Source organism: Rhinopithecus roxellana, chromosome 19, assembly GCF_007565055.1.
Source record: "Rhinopithecus roxellana isolate Shanxi Qingling chromosome 19, ASM756505v1, whole genome shotgun sequence".
NCBI lineage: Eukaryota > Metazoa > Chordata > Mammalia > Primates > Cercopithecidae > Rhinopithecus > Rhinopithecus roxellana.
This window is the reverse complement of record NC_044567.1, coordinates 39,476,677-39,504,087: the sequence shown is the minus strand read 5'-3', so window position 1 is coordinate 39,504,087 and position 27,411 is coordinate 39,476,677. Positions and strand designations below refer to the sequence as shown.

At 57.3% G+C, this 27,411-nt stretch overlaps 1 protein-coding gene across 1 annotated transcript; it reads right to left on the bottom strand.

Moving 5' to 3' along the window:
- Positions 1–8,524: 8,524 nt before the first annotated feature.
- On the bottom strand, positions 8,525–17,116 carry NOTUM (notum, palmitoleoyl-protein carboxylesterase). The gene is made up of 11 exons (XM_030923544.1): positions 16,491–17,116; positions 15,559–15,611; positions 15,388–15,483; positions 14,850–14,910; positions 14,050–14,108; positions 13,549–13,651; positions 12,624–12,815; positions 12,391–12,491; positions 11,450–11,597; positions 10,308–10,355; positions 8,525–9,304 (listed from the first exon to the last, which is right to left on the bottom strand). The coding sequence occupies exons 1-11, from the start codon at positions 16,811–16,813 to the stop codon at positions 8,998–9,000; spliced, it is 1,491 nt and encodes a 496-aa protein (XP_030779404.1). The 5' UTR covers positions 16,814–17,116; the 3' UTR covers positions 8,525–8,997.
- Positions 17,117–27,411: the final 10,295 nt, after the last annotated feature.

Below are 27,411 nucleotides of genomic sequence, written 5' to 3'. Positions count from 1 at the left end.
ATAAATAATAAAATGAGGAAAGTACTTCCCTGAATTCTGTGTCACTCCAGCAAAGTCACTAAACTGGAGGAGGGGCCATGGGAACCTCAGTTGGCCCGAAGGTGGGTGATACCTGCTACATTTGACCATCTGTCCTCAGTTTCCACATCCAAGTATTCAACAAACCTCGAACTGAAAATACAAAATATACTGACCCAGCACAGTGGGTCACGCCTGTAATCCCAGCGCGTTGAGAGGTTGAGGCAGGCAGATCACCTGAGGTCAGGAGTTTGAGACCAGCCAGGCCATCATGGTGAAACCCCAGTTTGTACTAAAAATACAAAAATTGGCCGTGCGTGGTGGCAGGTGCCTGTAGTCCCAGCTACTCGGAAGGCTGAGGCAGGAGAATGGCGTGAACCCGGGAGGCAGAGGTTGCAGAGAGCCGAGATCACGACACTGCACTGTAGCCTGGGTAACAGAGCGAGACTCTGTCTCAAAAAAAAAAAAAAAAAAAAAAAAAAAAAGAGGCCGGGTGCGGTGGCTCAAGCCTGTAATCCCAGCACTTTGGGAGGCCGAGACGGGTGGATCACAAGGTCAGGAGATCGAGACCATCCTGGCTAACACGGTGAAACCCCGTCTCTACTAAAAAATACAAAAAACTAGCCGGGCGAGGTGGCGGGCGCCTGTAGTCCCAGCTACTCGGGAGGCTGAGGCAGGAGAATGGCGTAAACCCGGGAGGCGGAGCTTGCAGTGAGCTGAGATCCAGCCACTGCACTCCAGCCCGGGCACAGAGCGAGACTCCGCCTCAAAAAAAAAAAAAAAAAAAGAGGCTGGGCACGGTGGCTCATGCCTGTAATCCCAGCACTTTGGGAGGCCGAGGCGAGTGGATCACCAGGTCAGGAGATCGAGACCATCCTGGCTAACATGGTGAAACCCCGTCTTTACTAAAAATACAAAAAATTAGCCAGGCGTGGTGGCGGATGCCTGTAGTCCCAGCCTCTTGGGAGGCTGAGGCAGGAGAATGGCAGGAACCAGGGAGGCAGAGGTTGCAGTGAGCTGAGATCGTGCCACTGTACTCCAGCCTGGGTGGCAGAGCGAGACTCCATTTCAAAGAAAAAGAAAAGAAAATACAAAAGCCAAAAATAAAACAGTAAATAAGGCTGGGCGCGGTGGCTCATGCCTGTACACCCAGCACTGTGGGAGGCCGAGGTGGGTGGATCACCTGAAGTCAGGAGTTTGAGACCAGCCTGACCAACCAACATGGTGAAATCCCGTCTCTACTAAAAATACAAAAATTAACCAGTCGTGGTGGTATGTGCGTGTAATCCCAGCTACTCCAGAGGCTGAGGCAGGAGACTCACTTGAACCTGAGAGGTGGAGATTGCAGTGAGCCGAGATCATGCCACTGTACTTTAGCCTGGGTGACAGAGGGAGACTCCATCTCAAAAATAATAATAATAATAATACAAATAATACAAATTTAAAAAGCAATATGATGTAACAACTGTTTACATAGAATTTACATACCAGGGGTTATAAGTAATCTAGAGGTAATTTGAGTCCACAGGAGGCGGTGCGGAGGTTATATGCAAATAACATGCCATTTTGTGTCAGGGACTCCAGCCTTGTGGATTTTGGTGTTTTGGAGGTCCTGGATCCCATCCCCCAAGGATACAAAGGGACAGCTGTACTTGGGACTGGCATCAGAAATGGAGGACACACTTGTGGGACTGAGACCTTAGCCTGCAGGATCGGATACCGTCTGCAGGGAGAAAGTGTCACCATGGAACAGGGCTGGAGGACACCCAACGCGTGTTTGCTGGAGACTCGCTTGGTGTTTGGGGAAAATCCCCACACACATTTTGGTGACCAGAGGTGAAGTATTCTGTGTTGGATGTTGACTGTTGAGGATGTGAGAGCAGGGAAAAAACTGTTTTTTTTTCCTGTCTCAGACACCAGCCCAGCCCTGGAGTCAGCCGTGTCTCTCCCAGGAACCTGGTTCCTTGTGTTGGGGGAGTGACATCAGAGACCAAGATATGGGGACCAGGCACATTTGTTGCTACTGCGGTATACATTCACAAATATTTTTATTTTTACTTATTTATTTATTGAAGATGGGGTCTCGCTCCGTTGCCCAGGCTGGAGTGCAGTGTCGTGATCTCAGCTCACTGCAACCTCCACCTCCTGGGTTCAAGAGATTCTCCCGCCTCAGCCTCCTGGGTAGCTGGAATTACAGGGACGCAGCACCACACCTGGCTACTTTTTCTATTTTTAGTAGAGATGGGGTTTCACCATGTTGGTCAGGCTGATCTTGAACTCCTGACCTCAGGTGATCCGTCCACCTTGGCCTCCCAAAGTGCCGGGATTACCAGAATGAACCACCGCGCCCGGTGGGCTTTTTTTTTTTTTATTTTTTTATTTTATTTTTTTTTTTTTGAGACGGAGTCTCGCTCTGTCGCCCAGGCTGGAGTGCAGTGGCCGGATCTCAGCTCACTGCAAGCTCCGCCTCCCGGGTTCCCGCCATTCTCCTGCCTCAGCCTCCCGAGTAGCTGGGACTACAGGCGCCCGCCATCTCGCCCGGCTAATTTTTTGTATTTTTTTTTTTAAGTGGAGACGGGGTTTCACTGTGTTAGCCAGGATGGTCTCGACCTCCTGACCTTGTGATCCGCCCGCCTCGGCCTCCCAAAGTGCTGGGATTACAGGCTTGAGCCACCGCGCCCGGCCGGCTTTTTTTTTTTTTAAGTACAAAGTTTAAATTTGTAATGGATGTTGTCACACAGTGGAAGTTCCCTGCTTCTGGTGCCTGGATAGCAAAGGCTACGCCTCGGCCATCCCTGCTGGAAGAGACACAGCTCAGTGTTGGGTGAATGTCCTGAGTGTTTTCACTCCGGAGAATGAAAGGTGCCAACCGTCCTGGGAAAGGTGAGAAGTCAGCGTGGACAGCCTGGGGTCATCTTCACCATGGAGCTACAGGCCAGCGTCCTGTTCGTGTCCTAGGGCTCGTTTGCCCCTGGTCCTGCAGGAAAGTGTGGCACCAATTGACCGACTGACCATCAGATGAGCTGGACCTCTCTCTCTTTCGGCACAAACGTGGGAAGAAAGAGTTTATTCATTGGTGAAATCCCTGTGGGCCCAACCCACAAGTGTCCTGTTCAGTGAGCCTGGTCCCTCAACGTACCACCATCTGCCCTCAGGTCCGTTTCAGCCACCTCAGAGGAGTAAACGTCACGGCTGCTGGACCGCAGTGCTCAAGCCAGAGTTGGCCAGGAGCCAGCACCTCGCATGTGGTTCCCCAGCTCCGACAGCACTGCAGGCCCCGCCCTCCCAGCAAAGCCTCCCTAGACAGGGCGACAGCCAGGCCTCTTTCAGGTCCCCCAGCCCCCTCTCCCTCCGGAGCTCTGTCCTTGTGGGGAGTCCTGTCCGAGGCCCTGCCTGGAGGTTTGGCTCTGGAGGCACCGAGGAGGAGGCCACCAGACTCCCCAGACCCCCTCTCTCACCTCCAGCCCTTGGTCTCCACGTCTCTGACTTTGTTGTCTCCTGTGGCTGCTGAGACTGCATGGATTCCCACCAGAGACTACATAGGAGCCCAGAGGGGGATGGTGGACAGGCCACTTGGCTCTGCCTGGGGTGGCAGACACCTGCTGACGGGCACCAGTCCTTCCCAGGTATTCTCGGGCCCAGGGCAGCCCTGACGCATTGGCACAGAGAGTCAGACCCCAGGACATGTCCCCAGGGCACAGGGTCTCTACAGTCCTGGTCACTCTGGGAATGGAGCTGTGGCCGCAGGGCAGGTGTGGAGCTCAGGCTGACCTGGCCCCAGCATCCTCCTCTGACCCTTATGGTCACACTGCCTCTCTGGGCCTGTTTCTTTGTGAACTGGAATATTTTATTTTATTTTATTTTATTTTTTGAGTCAGAATCTTGCTGTGTCACCCAGGCTGGAATGCAGTGTTGGATCTTGGCTTACTGCAACCTCTGCCTCCTGGGTTCAAGCAATTCTCGTGCCTCAGCCTCCCAAGTAGCTGGGACTACAAGCACCTGCCACCACACCCAGCTAATTTTTTGTATTTTTAGTAGAGATAGGGTTTCACCGTGTTAGCCAGGATGGTCTCGATCTCCTGACCTCGTGATCTGCCCGCCTCAGTCTCCCAAAGTGCTGGGATTACAGGCATGAGCCACTGTGCCTGGCCTTTTTTTTGGTATTTTTAGTAGAGATGGGGTTTCACCATGTCGCCCAGGCTAGTCTCAAACTCCTGGCCTCAAGCAATCTGCCCACCTTGGCCTCCCAAAGTGCTGAGATGACAGGCATGAGCTAGTGAGCCTGGCCTGTAAACTGGCGTTTGTAATGAAACCTACCTTGTGGGGCTACTTGGGGATCACATGACAATTGGCATGAAATGCTTTGCTCAGAAAGCTCCACCCACAACGGTGCCCAAGGTTGGCGTTGGTGTGACCTCGGTATTATCAAAACTACAGAGATGTGTGTGTGTGTGTGTGTGTGTGTGTGTGTGTGTGTGTGTGTGTTTTGAGACAGAGTCTTGCTCTGTTGCCCAGGCTGGAGTGCCGTGGCACAATCTTGGCTCACTGCAACCTCCACCTCCCGGGTTCAAGCAATTCTCCTGCCACAGCCTCCCAAGTAGCTGGGATTACAGGTGTGTGCCCCCACATCCGGCTAATTTTTGTATTTTTAGTAGAGACAGGATTTCACCTGGTCTTGATTTCACTTGGCCAGGCTGGTGTTGAACTTCTGACCTCAAGTGATCCGCCTGCCTCAACTTCCCAAAGTGCTGGGATTATAGGTGTGAGCCACTGCGTCTGGCCTATTTTTTGTTTTGTTTTGTTTTGTTTTGTTTTGTTTTGTTTTGAGATGGAGTCTCGCTCTGTCGCCCAGGCTGGAGTGCAGTGGCCGGATCTCAGCTCACTGCAAGCTCCGCCTCCCGGGTTCACGCCATTCTCCTGCCTCAGCCTCCCGAGTAGCTGGGACTACAGGCGCCCGCCACCTCACCCGGCTAGTTTTTTTTATTTTTTAGTAGAGACGGGGTTTCGCCATGTTAGCCAGGATGGTCTTGATCTCCTGACCTCATGATCCGCCCGTCTCGGCCTCCCAAAGTGCTGGGATGACAGGCTTGAGCCACCGCGCACGGCCTGTTTTGTTTTGTTTTGTTTTGTTTGAGACGGTCTTGCTCTGTCACTCAGGCTGGAGTGCACTGGCACAATCACTGCTCGCTGCAGCTGTGACTTCCCAGGTTTAAGCAATCCTCCTACCTCGGCCTCCCAAGTAGCTAGGACCAGAGGTGTGCATCACCACCCCCAGCCAATGTTTTAATTTTTTTTTTTTTTTTTTTTTAGAGACAGGGGTCTCCCTATGTTGCCCAGGCTGGTCTCAAACTCCTGGGCCGAAGCGATCATCTCACCCTGGCCTCCCAAAGTGCTGGGGAGACAGGCTAGAGCTTCATGTTCTTGTCCCAGGAATCCCACATCTGGGGTTTAGCCACGGACATACTTGCCCTTATGCAACGTGGTGACCACACGACAAGGCTGTGCACGAGCCCCCTTTGCACCTGAATGTGCAGGACAGCCGTCCGCAGGCCCTGGACTGTCACACTTGCAGCAGCTTGCTGCGCACCCTGAGATACAGTGTTAAGAGGAGGAGACACCAGTGTGTGATGTGTAGCCATCTGTGTAAAAGAAAAAACTGCATGCATGCCAATGTATGTGGGCGCAAGCCACCCAGGTGCCGAGGCAAGAGACTGAGGACACGAGCTGTTCCAGTCTAATAAAATATATAAAACAACAAGAGATATAGTAGATTTAGATCATACACATGATTATATATGAGTATCATTAATCATTAGTTTGTAACAATTACTCTCCTTCAATATTATAATAATCCTCCCTCTACCATCATAACCTAGGAAAAACCAGGCCATACAGAGATAGGAGCTGAGGGGACATAGTGAGACGCGACCAGAAGACCGGAGTGCGAGCCTTCTGTGATGCCCGGGCAGGGCCACCAGAGGGCTCCCTGGTCTAGCGGTAACGCCAGCGTCTGGGAAGACGCCCGTTGCCAAGCGGACGGTGGTCTAGTGGTAGCGTCAGTGCCAAGGAAAACCACCCACTACTTAGCAGACCGGGAAAGGGAGTCTCCTTTTCCCGGGGGGAGTTTAGAGAAGACTGTACTCCTCCCCCTCTTGTGGAGGGCCTGACATCAGTCAGACCCGTCCACAGTTATCCAAAGGCCTAACGTCTCCCTGTGATGCTGTGCTTCAGTGGTCCCACTGGTCCGCCTTCATGTTCCATCCTGTACACCTGGCTCTGCCTTCTAGGTAGTAGTAGCAAAATTAGTGAAAGTACTAAAAGTCTCTGATATGCAGAAATAATGGCACATAGGCTGTCTCCTCTCTCTCTCTCTCCTCTGTTTCTCTCTGCATCGGCTCCCAGGCAGGGAAGGGCCCCCTGTCCAGTGGACACATGACCCACGTGACCTTACGTATCTTTGGAGATGGCTCACACTCCTTACCCTGTCCCTTTGTTTTGTATCTAATAAATATCAGCGCAGCCTGGCATTCGGGGCCACTGCTGGTCTCTGTGTTTTGGTGGTAGAAGTCCCCTGGGCCCAGCTGTCTTTTCTTTTCTCTCTTTGTCTTGTGTCTTTATTTCTACAATCTCTTTGTCTCTGCACACGGGGAGAAAAACCCACCGATCCTGTGGGGCTGGTCCCTACAAATATGTGCACCTGTTTACTGGAATTTTCACAGAATGATCTCTGGGAATATCCACAAGGTAACGCTGTTTGCCCTTGGAAGCAGAGCCATGGAACCTGGGCTGGGGGGGAAATGGACATTCACCTTCATACCTTCTGCATCTTTTGAATTTTGAACCATGTGCACGAATGACCTAGTAGAAATGAATAAAATGCAAACGTTTAAGGAATTGTCAGCTGGGTAGGAAGTGTTCTGGGTTGATAAGAGTTTTGAAACTAGGGGCTGGGCAGTGGCTCACAGCTGTAATTCCAGCACTTTGGGAGGCCGAGGCGGGCGGATCACCTGAGGTCAAGAGTTTGAGACCAGCCTGGCCAACATGGCAAAACCCCATCTCTACTAAAAATATAAAAATTAGCCGGGCGTGGTGGCACATGCCTGTGATTCCAGCTACTCAGGAGGCTGAGGCAGGAGAATCACTTGAGCCCAGAAGGCAGAGGTTGCAATGAGCCGAGATTGCGCCACTGCACTCCAGCCTGGGAGATACAGCGAGACTCCGTGTCAAAAAAAAAAACAAGTTGTTTTTTGTTTTGTTTTGTTGTTTTTTGTTTTTTTTGAGACGGAGTCTCGCTCTGTTGCCCAGGCTGCAGTGCAGTGGTGCAATGTCGGCTCAGTGCAGCCTCTGCCTCCTGGGCTCAAACAATTCTGCCTCAGCGTTCTGAGTAGCTGGGATTACAGATGCATGCCACCACACCCAGTTAACTTTTTATATTCTTGGTAGAGACAGAGTTTCATCATGTTGGTCAGACTGGTCTCAAACCCCTGACCTCGTGATCTGCCTGCCTCGGTCTCCCAAAGTGCTGGGATTACAGGTGTGAGCCACTGCGTCTGGCAAGAGTTTTGAAACGAGAGAGAACCAGGGATCGCATAGCTCTCTGAATGTGACAAATGCCTCTGAGTCGCTCACTTGGAAATGGTTCATCCTATGTTATGCGAATTTTTTTTTTTTTTTTTTTTTGAGACGGAGTCTCGCTCTGTCGCCCAGGCTGGAGTGCAGTGGCCAGATCTCAGCTCACTGCAAGCTCCGCCTCCCGGGTTTATGCTATTCTCCTGTCTCAGCCTCCCAAGTAGCTGGGACTACAGGTGCCCGCCACCTCGCCTGGCTAGTTTTTTGTATTTTTTAGTAGAGACGGGGTTTCACCGGGTTAGCCAGGATGGTCTCGATTTCCTGACCTCGTGATCTGCCCATCTCTGGGATTACAGGCTTGAGCCACCACACCCGGCCTGTTATGTGAATTTCTTCCCAATAAAAAATATAAAAAGGGGCCAAGTACAGTGGCTCACACCTGTAATCCCAGCACATTGGGAGGCTGAGCAGCGAGGATGGCTTGAGCCCAGGAGTTCAAGACCAGTCTGGGCAAAAAAGGGAGATTCCATCTCTACAAAAAATTCAAACAGTAGCTGGGTGTGGTGGCGCGTGCCTGTAACCCCAGCTATTTGCAAGGCTGAAGTGGGGGAATTGCTTGAGCCCAGGAGTTCAAGGCTGCAGTGAGCTGTGATTGTGCCACTGCACTCCAGCCTGGGCAACATGAGATTCTGTCTCTAAATAAATGAATAAGTAAAAAGAAACGCAGCTACCACCATCCGCCCTGGGAAGTGGGCATCTACAGAAGGGTTGAAGGGAAGCAGGGCCCCTCCAGAAGACCCTGCTCTGAGTCTGTGCATCCAACAAGGGGTCAGAGCTGGGGAGTCCCCATGGCTCCTCCCTGTGTCTCCTGCTGCCCTGGGGCCGGGGAGGGGAGGGAGAGGTGTGAAGCGTGCGAAGCAAATAAACACGCCAGCAGTGAGGTTCTTTTTTGTCTCTTTTTTAAAAATCATTTTCAAAAAGTTACAAAACAATATCATTCATCATATATTTCTTATTTTCCTTTTTTTAAAAATTAAAGTAATAAAAAAGTCACTTTATAAAATAATATAAAAGGGCTTGATAGGCGGGGCCAGGTGGGGCCTGTCTGAGCTGGTGGGCTGAGGAATCCAGTGCTTCTCTTCTGGCTCCCCACTCGTCATCGGGAAGGGCTCCCAGGTCACAGCTGGGGATGACAGCAGGTCCTTTTTCTCTGGCTGGGCTGTGGGAGAGGGGCAGGGAAAGCTGGGGCAGGGAAAGCTGGGGCAGGGAGGGTGGTGGGCAGACCCAGGCAGAGGGACGGCTGGGACCCTGTCCTGAAGAGATGGGAGGGCCTGCTGGTGGGGGTTGAGGTGGCACTGGGGCAGCGGTGGCTGGGCCCCTCAGTGCTGGCGTCTCCTCCAAACAGTCCGCCTAGCTTCCGTCGCTCAGCAGCCCCAGCAGCTTGCTGGGCTCCAGTCCCTGCTGCTGGGCCACCGTCTGCACGTCGAAGCCCATGTGCATGAGGAACTGGGCCACGTTCATCTCTTGCCCCGTGAACTGGTCTCGGACGGTGGGGCATGAGGGGTTGCAGTGGGGCCAGGGGCAGCTGTCCACCAGGTGGACGGGGCAGCCCTTGAGGGGGCTCTTGCTGGTCTTGTGGCTGTCATGGAGGCTCCTGTCCCAGCAGTGCAGTGCTCGGGGCAGCGATGTCCCCTTCACCTGGACATCGGTCCAGTGGCTGCAGAGGAAAACCAGGCGGGTTACATGTGGGGAGGGGCATCAACACTGAGGCAGCGGTTTTTTTTTTTTTTTTGAGACCAGGCTGGAGTGCAGTGGCACGATCTTGGCTCACTGCAACCTCCGCCTCCTGGGTTCAAGCGATTCTCCTGCCTTAGCCTCCTGAGTAGCTGGGATTACAGATGTGCACCACCACATCTGGCTAGTTTTTTTATTTTTAGTAGAAATGGGGTTTCACTATGTTGGCCAGGCTGGTCTTGAACTAACTTCAGGTGATCTGCCCACCTCAACCTCCCAAAGTGCTGAGATTACAGGCGTAAGCCACCATATCTAGCCTGGCTTTTTTTTTTTTTTTTGAGACAAGATCTCCCTCTGCGCCTCAGGCTACAATGCAGTGGTACGATCACTGCTCGCTGCAGCCTCAACCTCCTGAGTTCAAGTGATTCTCCCACTTCAGTCTTCTGAGTAGCCGGGATTACAGGTGGGAGCCACTGCTCAGTCATGGGGCTGAGTCTTTGTTTTTTTTTCTTTTTTTTGAGATGAAGTTTCACTCTTGTTGCCCCCAAGGTAGAGTGCAATGTCGCAATCTTGGCTCACTGTAACCTCCGTCTCCTGGGTTCAAGCAATTCTCCTGCCTCAGCCTCCCGAGTAGCTGGATTACAGGCGCCCGCCACCATGCCCGGCTAATTTTTTGTATTTTTAGTAGAGACAGGGTTTCACTACATTGACCAGGCTGGTCTTGAACTCCTGACCTCAGGTGATCTGCCCGCCTCGGCCTCCCAAAGTGCTGGGATTACAGGCGCGAGCCACTGTGCCCAGCCCAGGGTTGAGTCTTAATTCTTGCCATACAGCTGTTGGTACAAGTGGCTCTGGCACCCTACAAGGAAATCCCGCCCCTAGAAGGGCCAAGAAGAGACCTGTGGGAGGCCAAGTGCGGTTGAAGAACCTGTGGACTTTTGAAGTTGATGTCAGGGACGCAAGCTGCCCAGAGCAAGGACACTGACCTCCGGATGATGATCTCATGGGAGAGGCAGGCAGGGGCAAAGCTGGCCCTGTTGAGAGGAGACAGTGGCTTGTAAGCTCCCCACCCCCTCAGCCCCTTTTCCACCCCTACTCCCCTAGAGCTGTCCCCGGCCTGGCCATCGCCCCTTCCTGTTGCTGTGGCTGCCAGCTGCTCCTCTGACCCGGGCCTCCCCCTAGTCGGCCAGCTCCCGGCTGACCCTTATCCCTTTGTGCCTCAAATCCCTGCTCAGAGTCCACCTCTTCCAGGCAGGCCCTCCCAGGTGGTGGCAGGAGCTGTCCTAGACAGGCAAATATTCTGCTACTATCCAGAACTCTTTTTATTTTATTTTGAGCTGGGGTCTGGCTCTATCGCCCCAGCTGGAGTGTAGCGGTACAATCGAAGCTTGCTTGCCTCCCGCAGGCAAGGTTAGCTCACTGTAACCTTGAACTCCTGGGCTCAAGTGATCCTCCTGCCTCAGCCTCCTGAGTAGCTGGGATTACAGGTGACACCACCATGCCTGGATAATTTTTGTATATGCAGTAGAGACACGGTTTCACCGTATTGCCCAGGCTGGTCCTGGACTCCTGGCCTCCAGCAATCCCGCTGCTTCGGCCTCCCAAAGGGGTGGGATCACAGCCGTGAGCCAGCGTGCCAGGCCCAAGACCTCTGTCTCTCTCTGTATATACAGAGAGATAAGAAATGTTATATATATACATATATATGTGTGTGTGTGTGTGTGTGTATATGTGTATTTTTTGAGACGGAGTCTTATTCTGTCACGCAGGCTGGAGTGCAGTGGCACGATCTCGGCTAACTGCAACCTCCGCCTCCTGGTTCAAGTGATTCTCCTGCCTCAGCCTCTTGAATAGCTGGGATTACAGGTGCCTGCCACTACACCAGACTAATTTTTGCATATTTTGTGGAGATGGGGTTTCGCCATATTGGCTGGGCTGGTCTCGCACTCCTGACCTCAGGTGATCCGCCTGCATGGGCATCCCAAAGTGCTGGGATTACAGACGTGAGTCACCGCGCCCAGCCTACAAAACCTCTATTTTGTTTTTCTTCTTTTGCTTTTTCAGGACCTCTATTTGTAAATCAAGAGGGAGCTACTTGGCGTGGGGCTCCCAGGGACCATGCACTCACGGCACGTCCTTGAGCGTGTGGCGCAGCTCGCGGCCGAGGTTCTGGATGTACAGTCGTTGGCTCTCCTGCACTGGCTGCCCCGTCAGGTGCACGTTATCCACCGCCAGCTGTGCCTCGTCAAACAGCCACTGCACCACGAACACGGGGCCTGCGGGCACCGGGGCTCAGTTCGGCCTCCCCATGACCCCTGCCGCTGCCACACATCCTAGGCTCAGAGCTCAGCACCCCCAGGCCCCCTGCAGTACCGCTCACCCCAGGCTCAGAGCTCAGCACCCCCAGGTACCCGCTGCTGCCCCTGACCCCAGGCTCAGAGCTCAGCAGACCCCCGGCCCCCTGCAGTGCCGCTGAGGCTCACAGGCCAGCTACCCTTGGCCCAACTCTCCCCGGGGTACCAGTCATAAGCCCCCACAGAATGTGGTTTCCTTCTTTCAAACCAGCCTTTTTATAATCCATAGGTTCATAATTAACTAACTACATAAACTGCCTTTCTTTGAAGAAGGGCTCTTATTAACTCCTCCATGACCTTGGCCTGGTTCTCAGCGACTCCACTTTGACCGAAATTTGGTGATGATGCCCTTGCACATAACCTCACCATTCCTCAGAGTGTGGGACTGGGGAGGAACTGGCCCAGGGTCCTGCAGCAGGGAGGGGCAGCATGGGGATGAGCTCCACAGCACATCCCTAGCCCCCGGTATAGACAGGGTGACCGACCACCTGCCCCACTTTGCCTGGGACTGGGGGGTGTCAGTGCTGAGGGCAGGCAAGTCCCAGGCACGCCACAGCGACTGGTCGCCCTGGTACACAGCCGGCCTCCTCCCTGGACCAGGGCAGTGGTTTCTAAGCCCAGCCCAAGAGACTGGAGTCCACGCTGGATTTTCAGAAGCAAGGAAGTGTGGCCACCCCACTGCTGCCCTGTGTGCTCCGCTCAGCCGCCCACTCACAGCGCAGAGTCGGGTAGATCTTATAGCCAAAGAAGCAGTTCCACTCCTCGCCCTCCTGGAACTGGCGTCGGCAGCGCTCCGGGACCACCCCGTTCCAGTACCTGGAGCCATAAACACAGGTTAGGCTGCCATGGGCCTCATCCCCCGGAGCTCCTTGCCCACAAATGCCACTCCACCCAGGCCCTTTTAGGGCAGAGCTGAAGCACAGGAATGGGCCCTCCCCACTGGCACACCTGATGCCACGGCGGATGGCCTCTGTGGGCGCACACGTGATGGTGTCAACGCAGTCTGTATGGCGATACTGCTTGTTGTCCAGGAACCAGCCGGAGTCAGCCAGGCCTCGTACCTGGATGGCGGGGTAGCCCAGCTCCTCCAGCTGCTCAGCCACACGGTCCACATTCAGCAGCACCCCAGTGCCCCCCGCACTGCAAGGAGGGCCAGATGTGAGACCAGGTGGCTGCGGAGAGGCACTCACCTCCTCCCAGAGTCTGCTCAGTGTCAACCCATGCCCCAAGGTGGGCAAGAGTCCTGATGCGTTCTGAACTGCAGATGCATTCTGCATTCTCTGTTCATGTGCAAGACCCATGGTTGTCCCCTCCACAACAATCCAGGGCTGAGGCTGGCAGGTCACATTTCCTTGACACAGCCAGGCTCTCCCCTCTCTCCTCCCTTTCCTCTCTCTGTCTCTTTACCTCAGTTTCCTTATTGGAAGATGAAGATAAACTACATGGCCTCAGGCCCCTTCATCTGTTCCCCATATGTCCCCTGGGTCTCCTGCATGCCTGCTGGGATACAGGGACCCACAGGAGTGATCCTCACCTACTGGGCCCTGGAGAAGGGGTGTTAGTCCATGACCAACCTCTAACCAACGACCTAGGTCCCTGCGGCCCAAACCTTCCGCTATATCCAACAACCATGGGGTCCAGAAACATCCTCTCGACAGCGTCCGGTTACCCAGCACTCTGAAGCCAGGCCTCGGAGACATCCCCAATGATGTGGGTTCTCTCAGCTCCAGCCTCTCACCCTCCCAGCCACCTGCCAAGATATGCACAGACTCCACCCCCTCCTCGCCTCCCATACACCCCCACCCCACACCCCTTCATGTACCCTGCACACCGTCCTCGCCCCTCACCTCCAGCCCCTGCCCGCCCTGCCCACCTGCTCCCGGCCAGCAGCAGCACCTTGGCCCCGCTCAGCCCTCTGCCCAGAAGCTCCCGCACCACCTCCTGGATGATGAGGGCGCCCATGAAGGCATACTCGTCTGCAAGAGGGACGGGGTGGCCTCAGGTAGGGGCCTGGGCAGAGAGAACCACCTCCTACCCCAGAATGGCTGGCAGAGGAGTTCTTGCCCCGCTGGGGGCTAGGGGGAATCTTCTGAGGAGGGGTCAGGGGTGGGGTAGACTGGAGGAAGGTGGGTGCACCAGGCCATGCTGGGGCCTCCTCCCCAGAGAATATTCAGAAATAAGGACCCCTACAGTCGGGGACAAGCGAGCAGTGAATGCGTGGGTCAGACACCCTGGGACATACTGTCAAGGGCTTTGAAATTGAGACAAGGCTGAAAGTCAGCTTTTCCCCAGAACCCCCCGTCCCGCCTCGTCCCTGCCCTGCCGCCCTGCCTTGTCCCTGCCCTGCTATGCCCTGGGAAGGTTGGGGACTCACTCTTCTCAGACTTGGATGAAGCCCCACTCCAAACATCACTGGAGCAGTAGGGGATGAAGCTGCAACACAGAACAGAGTGAGCCTGTCACAGCCTGCTGCCCGGCAGCCTCCAGAAAAGATCCCCAGGACAGGACCCCCAGAAAACACCCACCAGGACAGGACACCCCCAGGAAGAGCCAACCCAGGACAGAACCCCTCCCCCAGGACCCAGGACAGGACCCCCCTGAGGAAGGACCATCCCAAGACAGGACCCCCCAGGAAAGGCCAACCCGGGACACGACCCCCCCAGGAAGGACCATCCCAGGACAGGACCCCCCAGCAAGGAAGGACCATCCCAGGACAGGAACCCCCCCCCAGGAAGGACCAACTCAGGATAGAAGCCACGCCCCAGGAAGGGCCAGCCCAGGCTAGGACCCCCCAGCAAAGAAGGACCATCCCAGAATAGAACTCTCCCCAAGAAAGACCCCCAGGATAGAACCCCCTAGGAACGACCATCCCAGGACAGGACTCCCCCAGAAAGGACCAACCCAGGACAGGACCCCCCTCAGGAATGATCATCCCAGGATAGAGCCCCCCCAGGAAGGCCCATCCCCCCCCCCCCGCCCATCCCAGGACAGGACCCCCTCACCGCCAGGGAAGAAACGCCTCCAGAACCCCTCTAGGACAGGACCTCCCCAGAAGGAGCATCCAGAACAGTACCCCCAGGAAAGACCATTCCAGGACATGACCCCCCAGGAAGGACCCCCAGAAAGAACCACCCTCCAGGCAGGACTCCCAGGCAGGACCCTGCACCCCCTTACACCATGTTTGCGTTCCACCAGTAGGGGTTCTCCTCCGGCTGTGAGGACAGGATCCCTGTGCCTGGGGACACAGAGGCGGTAGGTCTTTCTAGGGGGAGGAGGCTGTGTAGGGACGGGTCTGGGAACCCCTGGCGAGGAGTAGGGGTTCCTACTTGGCCCCAGCAAGGGAGGTGTGCTGGTGCTGCTGGCCCGAATCAAGGTCGCCGGGAAAGTGCAGGGCAGTCGGGTTTAGTTACCCCGTGAAGACACCATGGCCACGGTGCCCGGCTGGGCTACGACACCAGGTCTGACCTTGACTTCAACCCCCTGCCCTGCTTTGACCCCGGGAAGGGCCAGAATTGCCCGGTAAGCGCCTGAATGTTAATGTGGAATGGACCCCAAAGGGCGAGAGTGAAGGGCGCCCCCTGCTCTTAGGAAACCCGGGCGCCGGGCTGGGCACGATGTGCGGCGCGGGGGCCTCGCTGGGGCTCCAGGGCGCGGGCGCGGCTTCCTCCCCGGCCTCACGTGGAGGCCGCCTTCTCCAGGGCCCGCCGCTGACCTGTACGAGTGCGCGGCCAGTCCCGGGAGCTCATGAGGCGCCGCATGGTGTTGTATCTGGAGTCGCAGTTCTCGCGGTTGAAGCAGTACCAGCCGCCTGCGGACACGGCCACCGCTCAGGCCCGCGCGCGCAGAGAGCCCTGGCCTCCCCCAGCCTCGACCCCGGACGCACCTTCCAGGAAGAGGAGCCACCGCCGGCTGCCCCTGGACTCCTTCAGGTAGTAGCTGCGGGGAGGACGCACCGTGGGGGGTCGGCCGGGGCTACAGACCCGCCGCGCCCCGCGCGCCCAGCTCTGGCGGAGGGAGCGCGCCACCTGTTCCGCCCGTGCGCGGCGGTCGCACGGGGGCGCCCTCGGCCAGGCCCACGCGGAGCTCAGGGACGGCGGCGGTCCCGGGAGGTGGCGCTCGCGGGTCGGGAACGGGCCGCGCGGGGCTGTGGTGCGTGGAAAATCCCCACGTCCAGCCCAGCGCGCGTCCCGTTGTCACCTCGGCGCGGGCGGTGGTCCTCCCGGGGCGCTCGGCGGCTCTCGAAGCATGAAACGCGTCGGCACGGAAGGAGCGCGCATGGCGGGGGCACGGGACGCTGCGGGGAGCGCGGGAGGCACCGACACGGCGGGGGAGCCTTCCTACCGAGCCCCGACCCCACGCCCACGTCTCCCGCTGTCCCTGGGTGTCCTCGGCCTGTTGAGCGCGTGGGCGCCCCGCCACTCCCCGACCTCCGGCCTCACGTCTTCTATCTACTTCGGGGCTATGGGGAGGTGGGCAACAAGCCTCTCCCGCCCCCGGTGTCGCCGGTTCCCGCTAGAGCCAGGCGCGCTCTCGGGCTGCCATCTCCCCGCCCCGGACCGAAGGACGCCAGCAGAGCGGCTGGGCCCGGAGGCCGAAGGGTCAGTGCCCGAGCTGGCCGGGGACCAGCCCTTCCAGGGCCGCTCCGCTCCCCACACGGAGAGTCACCGAGCCGGGCCCTCCTCGGGGCCAGCACTGCGGGGCGCCCGACGGAAGCCCTTTCCCCCCGGGGAGAGAACGGCCGCGGCCCGCAGGGAAGGTCCAGCCGGAGACCAGGCGCGTCGGGCGGGGCGGGGAGGCGCAGGGCGCCGGCCTTACCCGGCGGGGCTGCCGTCGTTGCAGGTCACCGAGGTGTTGAGCAGGAGGTGCAGGCGCAGGTCCTCGTTGAGCTGCTGCGCGGAGCAGGGGTACAGGGACTGCGCCAGGCTCTTGACCTGCGCCATGAAGCTGTCCATGTTGCCCTCCACGGCCGTGAAGTCCAGCGGGAAGCTCTCCACGGGCTGTCCGGCCGCCGGCGCCGCCTCGGTCCGCGGGGGAGGCGGCGGCTGCTGACCCCGGCGCCGCCAGGTCTTCCTGCCCTCGCTGCCCCCAGCGCAGTGCAGTAGGCCCAGCAGCAGCAGCACACGCACCCCTCGACCCATGGCCGCGTCCACCTGCGGGGAGCGGGCGGCCTTGAGGCGGCGGCGGCGGAGGGTGCCGGGCCGGGGATGCCGGGGGCACTGGTGGTCCTGCTCCCTCGCCCCCGCTCCCGCCCGCCGGGCCTGGCAGAGAAGGCGCGCGCGGCTGGGCGTCGAGGCTCTCGGGGCTGGGTGCCGTCGGCCTCCGCAGCTGGGGCTCCGCGCCCGGCCGTCCGAGGGCAGCGCAGGGTCTGCGTGCGCTGGCTGCGGCCCGCGCCAATGAGCGGCGGGGGCCGAGGCTGGGCTTATTTGCGGGGGCCGCGGCGGCCCGGGTGCCCGCGCGTTAGATGTGCCGCCGCCGCCGCCCGGGCTCGGCGGAGGGGGGAGGGGGCCGCGCTCGCTCTTTTCTTGGCGGAGGCATCGCCTTTTCTTCCCAAACCGCAAGCCTGACGGAGGGGCCTGGACTACCCCGCCGCGGCCGCCGGAGGCGCTCCCGGCCCGGCTCCGTGGGGGGGCAGCGCGGCCGGGCGGCCCCGGCGGCTCCATTCACCGCGGCCAGCCCGGCGCCGCCGCCCCCGCCCCCGGGGCAGCTGGAAGGGGCGGCGGCGACGGGGAGGGGCGAGGCTTTTCCGCGCCGGCGGGGGGGAGCGGGACGGGGAACTCCGCCCGTGGCGCAGCTGGCCGCGGCCGACGGGCTGGGGCCGCGGGGCGGGCGAGCTCACCTGGAGCCGCCAGTGTCCCTCCCATCCCCCAGTGCCCAGGCCCAGAGCAGGCCGTGGGGGACTCGGACCCCGGCCCGCATCTCTCCACCCCGCGCAGCCCTGGGGCCCAGCTCTCACCGCGGACAGCGCGGGCGACCCAGTGGCCCCGTCCTCTCAGCGCCCCTGGCCCTGCGCCGTCCCGCTGCGCTCCCCCTCTGGCGCTGGCGCGGAGCCGCCAGGGACTTTTATCCAGCAGGGCCCCCCGGGATCAAAGCGGCGTCGGACACAGGGCTTCGAGCCGAGGGCTCGGCAGCAGCGGCTCCGGGGCCTCCTAGAGAAGCGGACAGGTGGGGCGCAAGGTCCTCGTTCCCTGGGAGACCTGCGAGATGGACCGCGTGCCCCAGCAAGGCGCCGCGGGGTAGTCGCCCAGTTCTGGGGCGCTCCTGCTGGCGCTGGGGTCAGAGAATAAGCTACAACTTAAGGAGATCGCGGGGCCAGAGGTGAGGTTCTGGATCTCCACCCGCCCCAGCCTGGCTGCTGGCCCCATGACGAGGACCCCAGCCGCCACTAGGGGAGGAGGCCAAGGGTCCAGTGGCTGCCCGCTAGGCCTCTGCTTGGGGGCCTTCATGCCACGAAGGGCACCTGGAGATGCTTCACCTTGGAGAGCACCTCTGTCCACTACTGAGGTTCCAGGTGATGGTGTCAGAACAAGGTTCCTGTGGGAAATCAATACTGGACCTGGGTGGACAGGAGGGGCTCAGGAGGCTTCCTGCTGTGGGCAGGAGGTGGGATGGACAAAAGAAAGGGCGTACACAGGGCCAGTGGGGCCGGGCAGACTTTCTCCTTGACCCTCTGGTCTGCAGCCTGCTGGGCACCATGACACCCATTTTAAAGATAGGAAACAGGTCTTACGTTTCAGGACAAGGATCTAGACCCAAGCAGAGCTTCGAGAACTCCTCCTAATTCAGGGCAGTGGGGAGCCTACAGCACCACGTGGGGCAGGAGAGTAGAAGCGCAGGGCTGTGACTGCAGCCAGGATGTCCCCTGAGCCGAGGGCCGGGGCCCTGTGGATGTCCTCCTTGCCAGCCCCGGGCTGAGTGAGGAGCTTAGGCAGAAAGTCCTAGCACCGCTGGCACCTGCAGACAACTGCGTTGCCTGGGCTCTTGTGAAACAGAGAGACCGAACCCTGAGAGCTGTTGCCCCATGCATTTGATGGGTGTAAGGCACCCTAGTGTAAACCACAAGGCCTAAGATCAGGCTGGGGTGCCCTGGAGGTCAGCCCAGCCAGGGACATTTTCAAAAAGGCAGGCTGTTATGAACTCAAGTCCATTCCACAGCCTCCCCCTTCATCACAGGGCGGGTTGCAGCATTTCCCTGACAAGGGGAACTGAGGTTCAGAGACGCTAACAGAAGAGCCGAGACTCGCCCTTAGCTCTCTACTCACTCAAAAATCCCCCCTGCTGTCCCTCCGTCATCGGATCAGTTTAAAGGCCACATGTCGGGCTGGCCAGGGCAGTAGCTTCAGACGCAGGTCCCATCCTGAAGTGTTCTCCCACCCACACCCTGGCGGGGAAGGCTGACCCAGGGCAGATTTCAGCATCCAGCAGGAACCTGTCTGGAGGAGGCCTCTCCCACCGGGTACCTGCTATTCCAAGTCCAGAGTGTGATGGCATCTTCCAGTTGGCTGCACAGGGTTGATCTCCAAACCGCCCTGGCTCTGAGCCATCTCCTGGTGCGGTGTGGAGATGCCAGGCAAGGCCTATGACCTTTCCCTATGCCTCGGCTTCCTCTTATTTATTTATTTATTTACTTATCTTTTTTGAGATGGAGTCTTGCTCTGTTGCCCAGGGTGGAGTGCAGTGACGTGATCTTGGCTCACTGCAACCTCTGCCTTTCAGGTTCAAGAAGTTCTCCTGCCTCAGCCTCCCGAGTAGGTGGGACTCCAGGCGTGTGCAATCATGCCTGGCTAATTTTTTTGTATTTTTAGTAGAGACGGGATTTCACTGTATTAGTCAGGATGGTCTCCTGGCCTCGCGATCTACCCACCTTGGCCTCCCGAAGTGCTGCGATTACAGGTGTGAGCCACCATGCCCAGCCGCTTTCTTTCCTTTAAAATGGGGCGATGGCCGTGCCTCCATCAGAGGACTGTTGTGGGATTATAAGAGCCCATGTGTGAAAGTGCATGGCAGGGGTGGCAGTTATGATCGCCAATGAAAATTGCAGGACGGGAGAAGAATATGCCTGTTATAGTCTCTCTGACATCTCCTGCAATGCAGATGAACCTGCATGTTGAACCACAGTGAGTTCATGTTTTGGTTTATTCAATACTGGTAGCATATACAAGAAGGGACTCAAACCCAAGACTTCCCCAGAACCTCTCTGCCCTTCTGTCTACCTCTCCCATCCCCCTCTCCCCTGAAGCCCCTGCCATGACCGGATGACTGACAAGGCTGCAACCACATGACTGGGAACAGGACTCCTGAGGCTCTGCAGCTGCTCACACCCATGTCCTCCTCTTGACTCACACCGACTGGCTCTGTCCTCACACTCCCCCAGCCCCTGGGGCAGCTTTATCCTCTGCACCTGGAACTCCCCACCCAGAATTTTGAGCACCCAGAGTCTGGCAGCAGCTCCTGTGGCAGGTCCTGTGGGCCAGCAGGTGCTGGGCCTCTGCTTCTAGTCCACATGCATCAAGACGGGGCCACCCTGGCCCTGACAGGTATAAGGAAGGGGGACCCAGGTCCACCAGTAGTGGGTCAGATGCTACCTCATGCCCACTAAGATGACCACGATCAAAAACAGAAAATAACAAGTGTGGATGCAGCTGCGGCAACACTGGAGCCCTAGAGCATCGCTGTGGGGATAGACAGTGCGGTGGCCACGTCCCTAACCGTGGAAAACAGGTTGGTGGCTCCTCAGTATGTTGCACAGAACACGTGACCCAGCAGGCCCGCTCCCAGGGATACACCCAGAGAATTGAAGACAAGTGTTCAAACAAAAACTGGCTCATGGATGTTCACAGCAGGACTAGTCACAATAGCCAAAAGGCGGAAAACAGCCCCAAAGTCCATCGGCAGATGAGTGGGTAAAGACAACGGAACACAGCCATACAACGGAATATATTCTAGCCCTAAAACAAACGAAGTTCTGACATATGCTGCGCTGTGGACGAATCTTGAGGATATCAGCCAAGTGACGTGAGCAGAACACTGAAGGGCACACGCGGTATGATTCAGTTCATTTCGAGTGACCAGAAGAGGCAACTTCATAGAGACAGAAAGTCCGCTGGTGGTTTCCAGGAGGTGGGGAGAAACAGAAACAGGGAGTGATTCCTATTGGGTACAGGGTTTCTGTCTCTCTCTCTTTTTTTTTTTTTTTTTTTTTTTGGTGAGGCAGAGTTTTGCTCTGTTACCCAGGCTGGAGTGCAGTGATGCGATCTCGGCTCACTGCAACTTCCGACTCTGAGGTTCCAGCAATTCTCCTGCATAGCTGGGATTACAGGCGTGCACCACCATGCCCAGCTAATTGTTTGTATTTTTAGTAGAGATGGGGTTTCACCATGTTGGTCAGCTGGTGTTGAACTCCTGATCTCAGGTGATCCACCCACCTTGGCCTTCCAAAGTGCTGGGATTACAGGCATGAGCCACTGTGCCCAGCCAGTACAGGGTTTCTTTTTGGGGTGATTAAAATGTTCTAAAATGGATTGTGGTGGTTGCACAATTTTCTGAATGTACTCTATCATGTGATTAGATTTTCTTTTTTTTTTTTTTTTTTGAGATGGAGTTTTACTCTTGTTGCCCAGGCTGAAATGCAATGGCTCGATCTTGGCTCACTGCAACCTCCCCCTCCCAGGTTCAAGCGATTCTCCTGCCTCAGACTCCTGAGTAACTGGGATTACAGACATGCGCCACCATGCTCAGCTAATTTTTTTTTTTTTTTTTTTTAGTAGAGACGGGGTTTCACCATGTTAGTCAGGCTGGTCTCGAACTCCTGACCTCAGGTGATCCACCTGCCTTGTTCTCCCAAAGTGCTGGGGATTACAGGCATGAGCCACCGCACCCAGCCTGATATTTTAAAGTAATTAGTTTTGATGGGGCACGGTGGCTCACACCTATAATCCCAGCACTTTGGGAGGCCCTGGCAGAAGGATTGCTTGAGCCCAGGGGTTTGAGACCAGCCTGGGCAGCATAGCAAGACCCTGCTTCTATCTAAAAGAATCAGTGGGTAAGACCAATGACCATCAGGCTGGGTACAGGGCACCAGGCGGCGGGGGTGAGGCCTGAGGCCCGGTGAGGGGAGTGGCCATCTTCGGATGGGGTGGGCTGGCTCCACTCTAGAAATCTTCCTGGCAGGTAGGGTGTTTCAGAACCCTCCTTTTGCATATTAGACAGATACCTACTTCCTCTGCACCAGAGCGGATGGGGTAGGACAGCCAAGTACCAGCCGCTGCAGGGCCTGCAGTTGGGTCTCGAGTTCCTCATCTGTAAAACGGGGATGAGAACAGCACCTGCCTCACAGGGTCCTCGTGAGCATCAAAGGTGCAGGATGTTTGGGGGCTCCGCTCAGCGTCTCTGGCAATGACCATGTGATAAATGGCAGTTATGCTGCCCAGGCACCGTGGGGGTGCTGGCGATCCCCCAGGGACCAAGGTTGACTGCGAGGGCAGACACGGGGGCCTGGGGAGGAGAAGCAGCACCGTACCTTATCCCAGGCTGCATGGTTCTGTGTGGTGTCTCTCTTAGGGTGTGCCCTTCTCTGTTTCCCTGGCCCTGCCCCATCCCCACTGTCCCGTTCAGGGAGGACCATGCTGGGTTCCCCAGGCTCCCATTCAGGTGGCACTGGGGCTTCTGACTGAGCCTAGACTCTGTGTGCCCCACGGCAGGAAAGCTGCGGAGACGAAGGTCCAGAGGGGACTCTGTCCTTCAGGAGAGGCACCCCGAGACAGGATGGGGTGAGGGTTCAGTTCACTGCCTCCCCCCGGGGAGAGAGCTGGGGATGCCCAGGTGGTTCTGAGTCAACCCACCGGGGTCACGGCTGTGCTGGGGGGCTGGAGCCCACTCCCTGGGAAAAGGGGTCAAGATGGAACGTTTCAGGAAGCAAGGGCCCAGGCTGGCGGGCGGGCGCAGGCGGAGAGGGAGGAGGGTGTGATGGAGGGCGGTTGGCGGTACAGGGGTCCCCTCGAGACCTGGTGTGGGGCCCTGGAGCTTGGTGATATGAGCCTCCAGCACACAGCATGTCAGGCAGCCGCGGACCCGGCTTCCCTGTCCAGACTGGAGGCGGCTCCCTGCCGCACATCCTGGGCCCCTCCCCCAAGGGCCTTGAGCGCCAGGGCCGCTCTGGGCTCCAGCTGCTGCCGGCCGTCTGGGGCCCAGCTGTTGTGTGCTGGCCTCAGCCGCCCCGCCCCGCCTGGCCACCTGGGCTGCCCTGCGCCCCAGCTGCTGGCCTCTGAGGCCCAAGTGAGCAGGGAAGTGAGGCGGGCCACCCGCTTCCCCATGTGGCTGTCTCTTGGGGGAGGCCGCCCACGTTCCCCTTGGTTGGCTCTTGGGGGAGGCCCTGCTCTGCAGCCGGCTCAGAGTGGGGGGGTGCCCTGAGGCCAGGCGCTGCCGTTGCAGAGCTTGGCCTCCTTTTGGTTTTCCCCAACCTCCTTTTCTAGTCACCCCATCCATCAGAAGGACCCTTCTTGGCCTCATATCCTGGGACCTTAATGAGCCAAGTCCCTTGTCAGGAGCTGCTGTGGCTCTCGCCCAGGTCCTCGGAGGGGCGAGGGGGGCCACCGGGCGGGGCGGCTGCTACTGGGCTTGGTGTTGCGGCTGCCCTCTCCCCGGCCCCAGTGCCTGGAGTGAGTGGCCTCTGGGTTCCGTGGTGGAGAGGATCGGCCTTGCCCTAGGATGTCCTTCACCCAGGTGAGAGCTCCTGGAACCCAGCAGGGAGGCGAGGCTGTCATTTTTGGACCCAGGTATTTGGCGGGATCTGCCCCTCTTGGCACCCCTGCAGCTGAGCCCCGCCCCATCCCGCCTCCTCCCTAAGGCTTCACCTGGCTGGTGCCAACATGTAGCCTACTGGGAGTGGCAGGCCCACCAGGGAAAGGCCACCTTCCAGAGCTGGGGGAGGAGGGGCATGGGGATGGGAGAGTCCCAGCTCATCAGTGGAGATGCAGTCTCTTGGGACATCACGCAGAGAGTGTGTGGCTCCTTCCTGGACAGGTGAGGGAGGCTGGAGGTCAGGCTCCCGGATGCCAAGGGGAGGGGCAGAGAGGCTGGTCCTTTGCCCTCCCAGCTGCCAGGCTCCACCGCCCTCACGAGCTGCAGGCCGCGGCCCCACCCGTCCAGCCTGCTGGTCCCCACGCTCCTGCTCCTGCCGCAACAGCGGCAGCAGGCCAGGAGGCCATGTGACCTTCGCTCGCCCTCCCTCCCTCGCTGTGATCCCCACGTGGCCTCTGGGGAGGCAGAAACAAGCCCTCAGATCTTGCCACTGGGAACCTTTCAGCGCCAGCGACATCAAAGAGGGGCGGCGGCAGCGGGGGCGGCCAGCGGATGCTTCTCTTAAAGGGCCACGCCATTTTTAATTCAAAGCAGATCCTGGGAGCAGCTGTCTAGCTGCTGTCTGGGAGGGAAGGTGGCAGCCGAGCCCTCTCCAGACCCGGCTACAGTTGCTCCTCAGAACTAGTTAAACTGGGCTGGGTGCTATGGCTCATGCCTGTAATCCCAGCACTTTGGGAGGCCGAGGCAGGCAGAATACCTGAGGTCAGAAGTTCAAGACCAGCCTGGCCAACATGGCGAAACCCTGTCTCTGCTAAAAACACAAAAATCATTACAGAAGGAAAACCCATCAGCCAGGCATGGTGGTGGTGCGTGCCTCTGTAATCCCAGCTACTTGGGATGCTGAGGCACGAGAATTCCGTCTTTGTGTGTGTGTGTGTGTGTGTGTGTGTGTGTGTGTGTTTTGAGACGGAGTATTGCTTTGTTGCCCAAGCTGGAGTGCAGTGGCAGGATCTCGGCTCACTGCAAGCTCTGCCTTCCGGGTTCATGCCATTCTCATGCCTCAGCCTCCCGAGTAGCTGGGACTACAGGCGCCCGCCACCACGCCCGGCTAATTTTTTCATATTTTTAGTAGAGACGGGGTTTCACTGTGTTAGCCAGGATGGCCTCGATCTCCTGACCTCGAGATCCGCCCCCCTTGGCCTTCCACAGTGCTGGGATTATAGGCGTGAGCCACCGCGTGCAGCCGAGAACTCCTTGAACCCAGGAGATGGAGGTTAGAATGAGCTGAGATCACGCCACTGCACTCCAGCCTGGGTGACAGAGTGAGACTCTGTGTCAAACAAACAAACAAACAAACAAACAAAAAACTAGTTAAACCAGAGAGGGGTCGGACCAAGAACAACAACCAGCACTATGCTGTCCTCAGAACTGAGGCTGAGCAAGGTCCCAAGTGGCCAGATGGCAGCAACATAGAAACTAGATTCATTTAATAAAATAAATAGCATGAGCCTTCTCACACATTTATGTATGAGTAGCGATTCTTTTATTATTATTATTTTTAGAGACAAGGTCCCACCCTGTGTTGCCAGGCTGGAGTGCAGTGGTGCGATCACTGCCTGAGCCCTGATCTCCCAGGCTCAAGTGATCCTCCTGCCTCAGCCTCCTGAGTACCTTGGACTACATCCTCCTCCTTAGCCGCCCCAGATGCTGGGATTACAGCAGTATGCCACCCTGCCTGGCCCTGAGGTGGGATTGTGAACCTGCCCAGGTATCCATCCTCCCTGGAGGCCACTGACTGAGCCCAGAAGTTAGCCAGCTCCATGAGCCACAGGAAGGTTCCCTGACCACTTCCCATTTATTCGCCTGAGCCCTGTCCCAGGCATGGGAAGGTGGGGCTGGGATAGCAGGCATGCCTTTGCAGGGCTTGTCTTCTGGAAGAGGCAGATGATGAAAAGTAGCTGTTCAAGGAGTTCCCTGACAGGGTGACCGGAAGGGAAGACGGGAAAGCCAGGCAGAAAACAGCCCCTGTGCTGGGCATTCAGTGGGCCTGGCAGAGGCCTGGGTCAGCCCTGGGATTGACTTTGTGCAGCCTGGGGCGAGGAACCCAAACTCATCTTCTGGCCTGGCTCAGGCTTCCTGCAGCCCACCAGGGACTCACTACCTGCAATGACCTCTTGGCCTTCCTGTGCCAAGTCAGGGTCCACTCACTTGTCTGGCGGGTGCTACAGGTAAGGATCCGAGGCCTGGGCAGGCGAGTTCTATGTTGGAGACCAGCACAGACCAGGTCAAAGTTCAGTTCAGTGCAGGTAGGGGGCTGGACCTCATGCCTGGACCACTCCACACCTGGACACTGTGACTTCCCATGCAACATCCAGCAGTGAGCATTTTGTGCTATTGACTTAGTGCATGGTGGAGAAGAGTAGAGTCACAGGTGGCTACAGAGTGGGATCATGCATAAATCTTTGAAAACGTGGGCTGCAGTGATAACAGCAAAAGAGACTGTGGTATCCTGTGGTCACCTGTTGTATAAGGAGGAAGGGAAGTTAAGAATCTACATCTGGGCCGGGCGCGGTGGCTCAAGCCTGTAATCCCAGCACTTTGGGAGGCCGAGACGGCGGATCACAAGGTCAGGAGATCGAGACCATCCTGGCTAACCCGGTGAAATCCCGTCTCTACTAAAAAAACATTAAAAAACTAGCCGGGCGAGGTGGCGGGCGCTTGTAGTCCCAGCTACTCGGGAGGCTGAGGCAGGAGAATGGCGTAAACCCGGGAGGCGGAGCTTGCAGTGAGCTGAGATCCGGCCACTGCACTCCAGCCTGGGCGACAGAGCGAGACTCCGTCTCAAAAAAAAAAAAAAAAAAAAAAAAAAAAAAAAAAAAAAAAAAAAGAATCTACATCTGGCTGGGTGTGGTGGCTCACGCCTGTAATCCCAGCACTTTGGGAGGCTGAGGTCGGTGGTTCACTTGAGGTCAGGAGTTCGAGACCAGCCCGGTCAACATGGTAAAACTCCATCTCTACTAAAAATACAAAAATTAGCCAGGTGTGGTGGCAGGTGACCATAATTCCAGCTACTGTGGAGGCTGAGGCAGGAGAATCGCTTGAACCCGTGAGGTGGAGGTTGTGGTGAGCCGAGATCACGCCACTGTTCTTGCACTCCAGCCTGGGCAACAGAGCAAGACTCTGTCTCAGAAAAAAAAAAAAGGATCTACGTATGTGCCCACCTGGCACCCGACACAGGAATTTGCTCATTTTTGCAAAAAGAAAAACAAGCAGGCTACCCTAGAAGTTAATGAAAATGGTTTTCTTGGATAGGCGCGGTGGTTCACGCCTGTAATCCCAGCACTTTGGGAAGCTGAGGCAGGCAGATCATGAGGTCAGGAGTTCGAGACCAGCCTGACCAACGTGGTGAAACCCCATCTACTAAAAACACAAAAATTGGCCCAGCGTGGTGGTGCACACCTGTAATCCCAGTTACTGAGGAGGCTGACACAGGAGAATTGCTTGAACCCAGGAGGCAGAGGTTGCAGTGAGCCGACAGCACCACTACACTCCAGCCTGGGCAACAGAGCGAGACTCCATCTCAAAAAAAAAAAAAAAAATATTAGCCAGGTGTGGTGGTGTGTGCCTGTAGTCCCAGCTACTCAGGAGGCCGAGGCCGGAGTTTGAGGCTGCAGTGAGCTGTGGTCTCACCACTGCACTCCAGGAGGCTGGGCAACAGAGCGAGACTCCATCTCTAAAAAGAGAAAACAAAAGAAAATGGTTTTCTGGCCGGGCGCGGTGGCTCACGCCTGTAATCCCAGCACTTTGGGAGGCCGAGACGGGCGGATCACGAGGTCAAGAGATCGAGACCATCCTGGCTGACATGGTGAAACCCCGTCTCTACTAAAAAATACAAAAAAACTAGCCTGGCGAGGTGTCGGCGCCTGTAGTCCCAGCTACT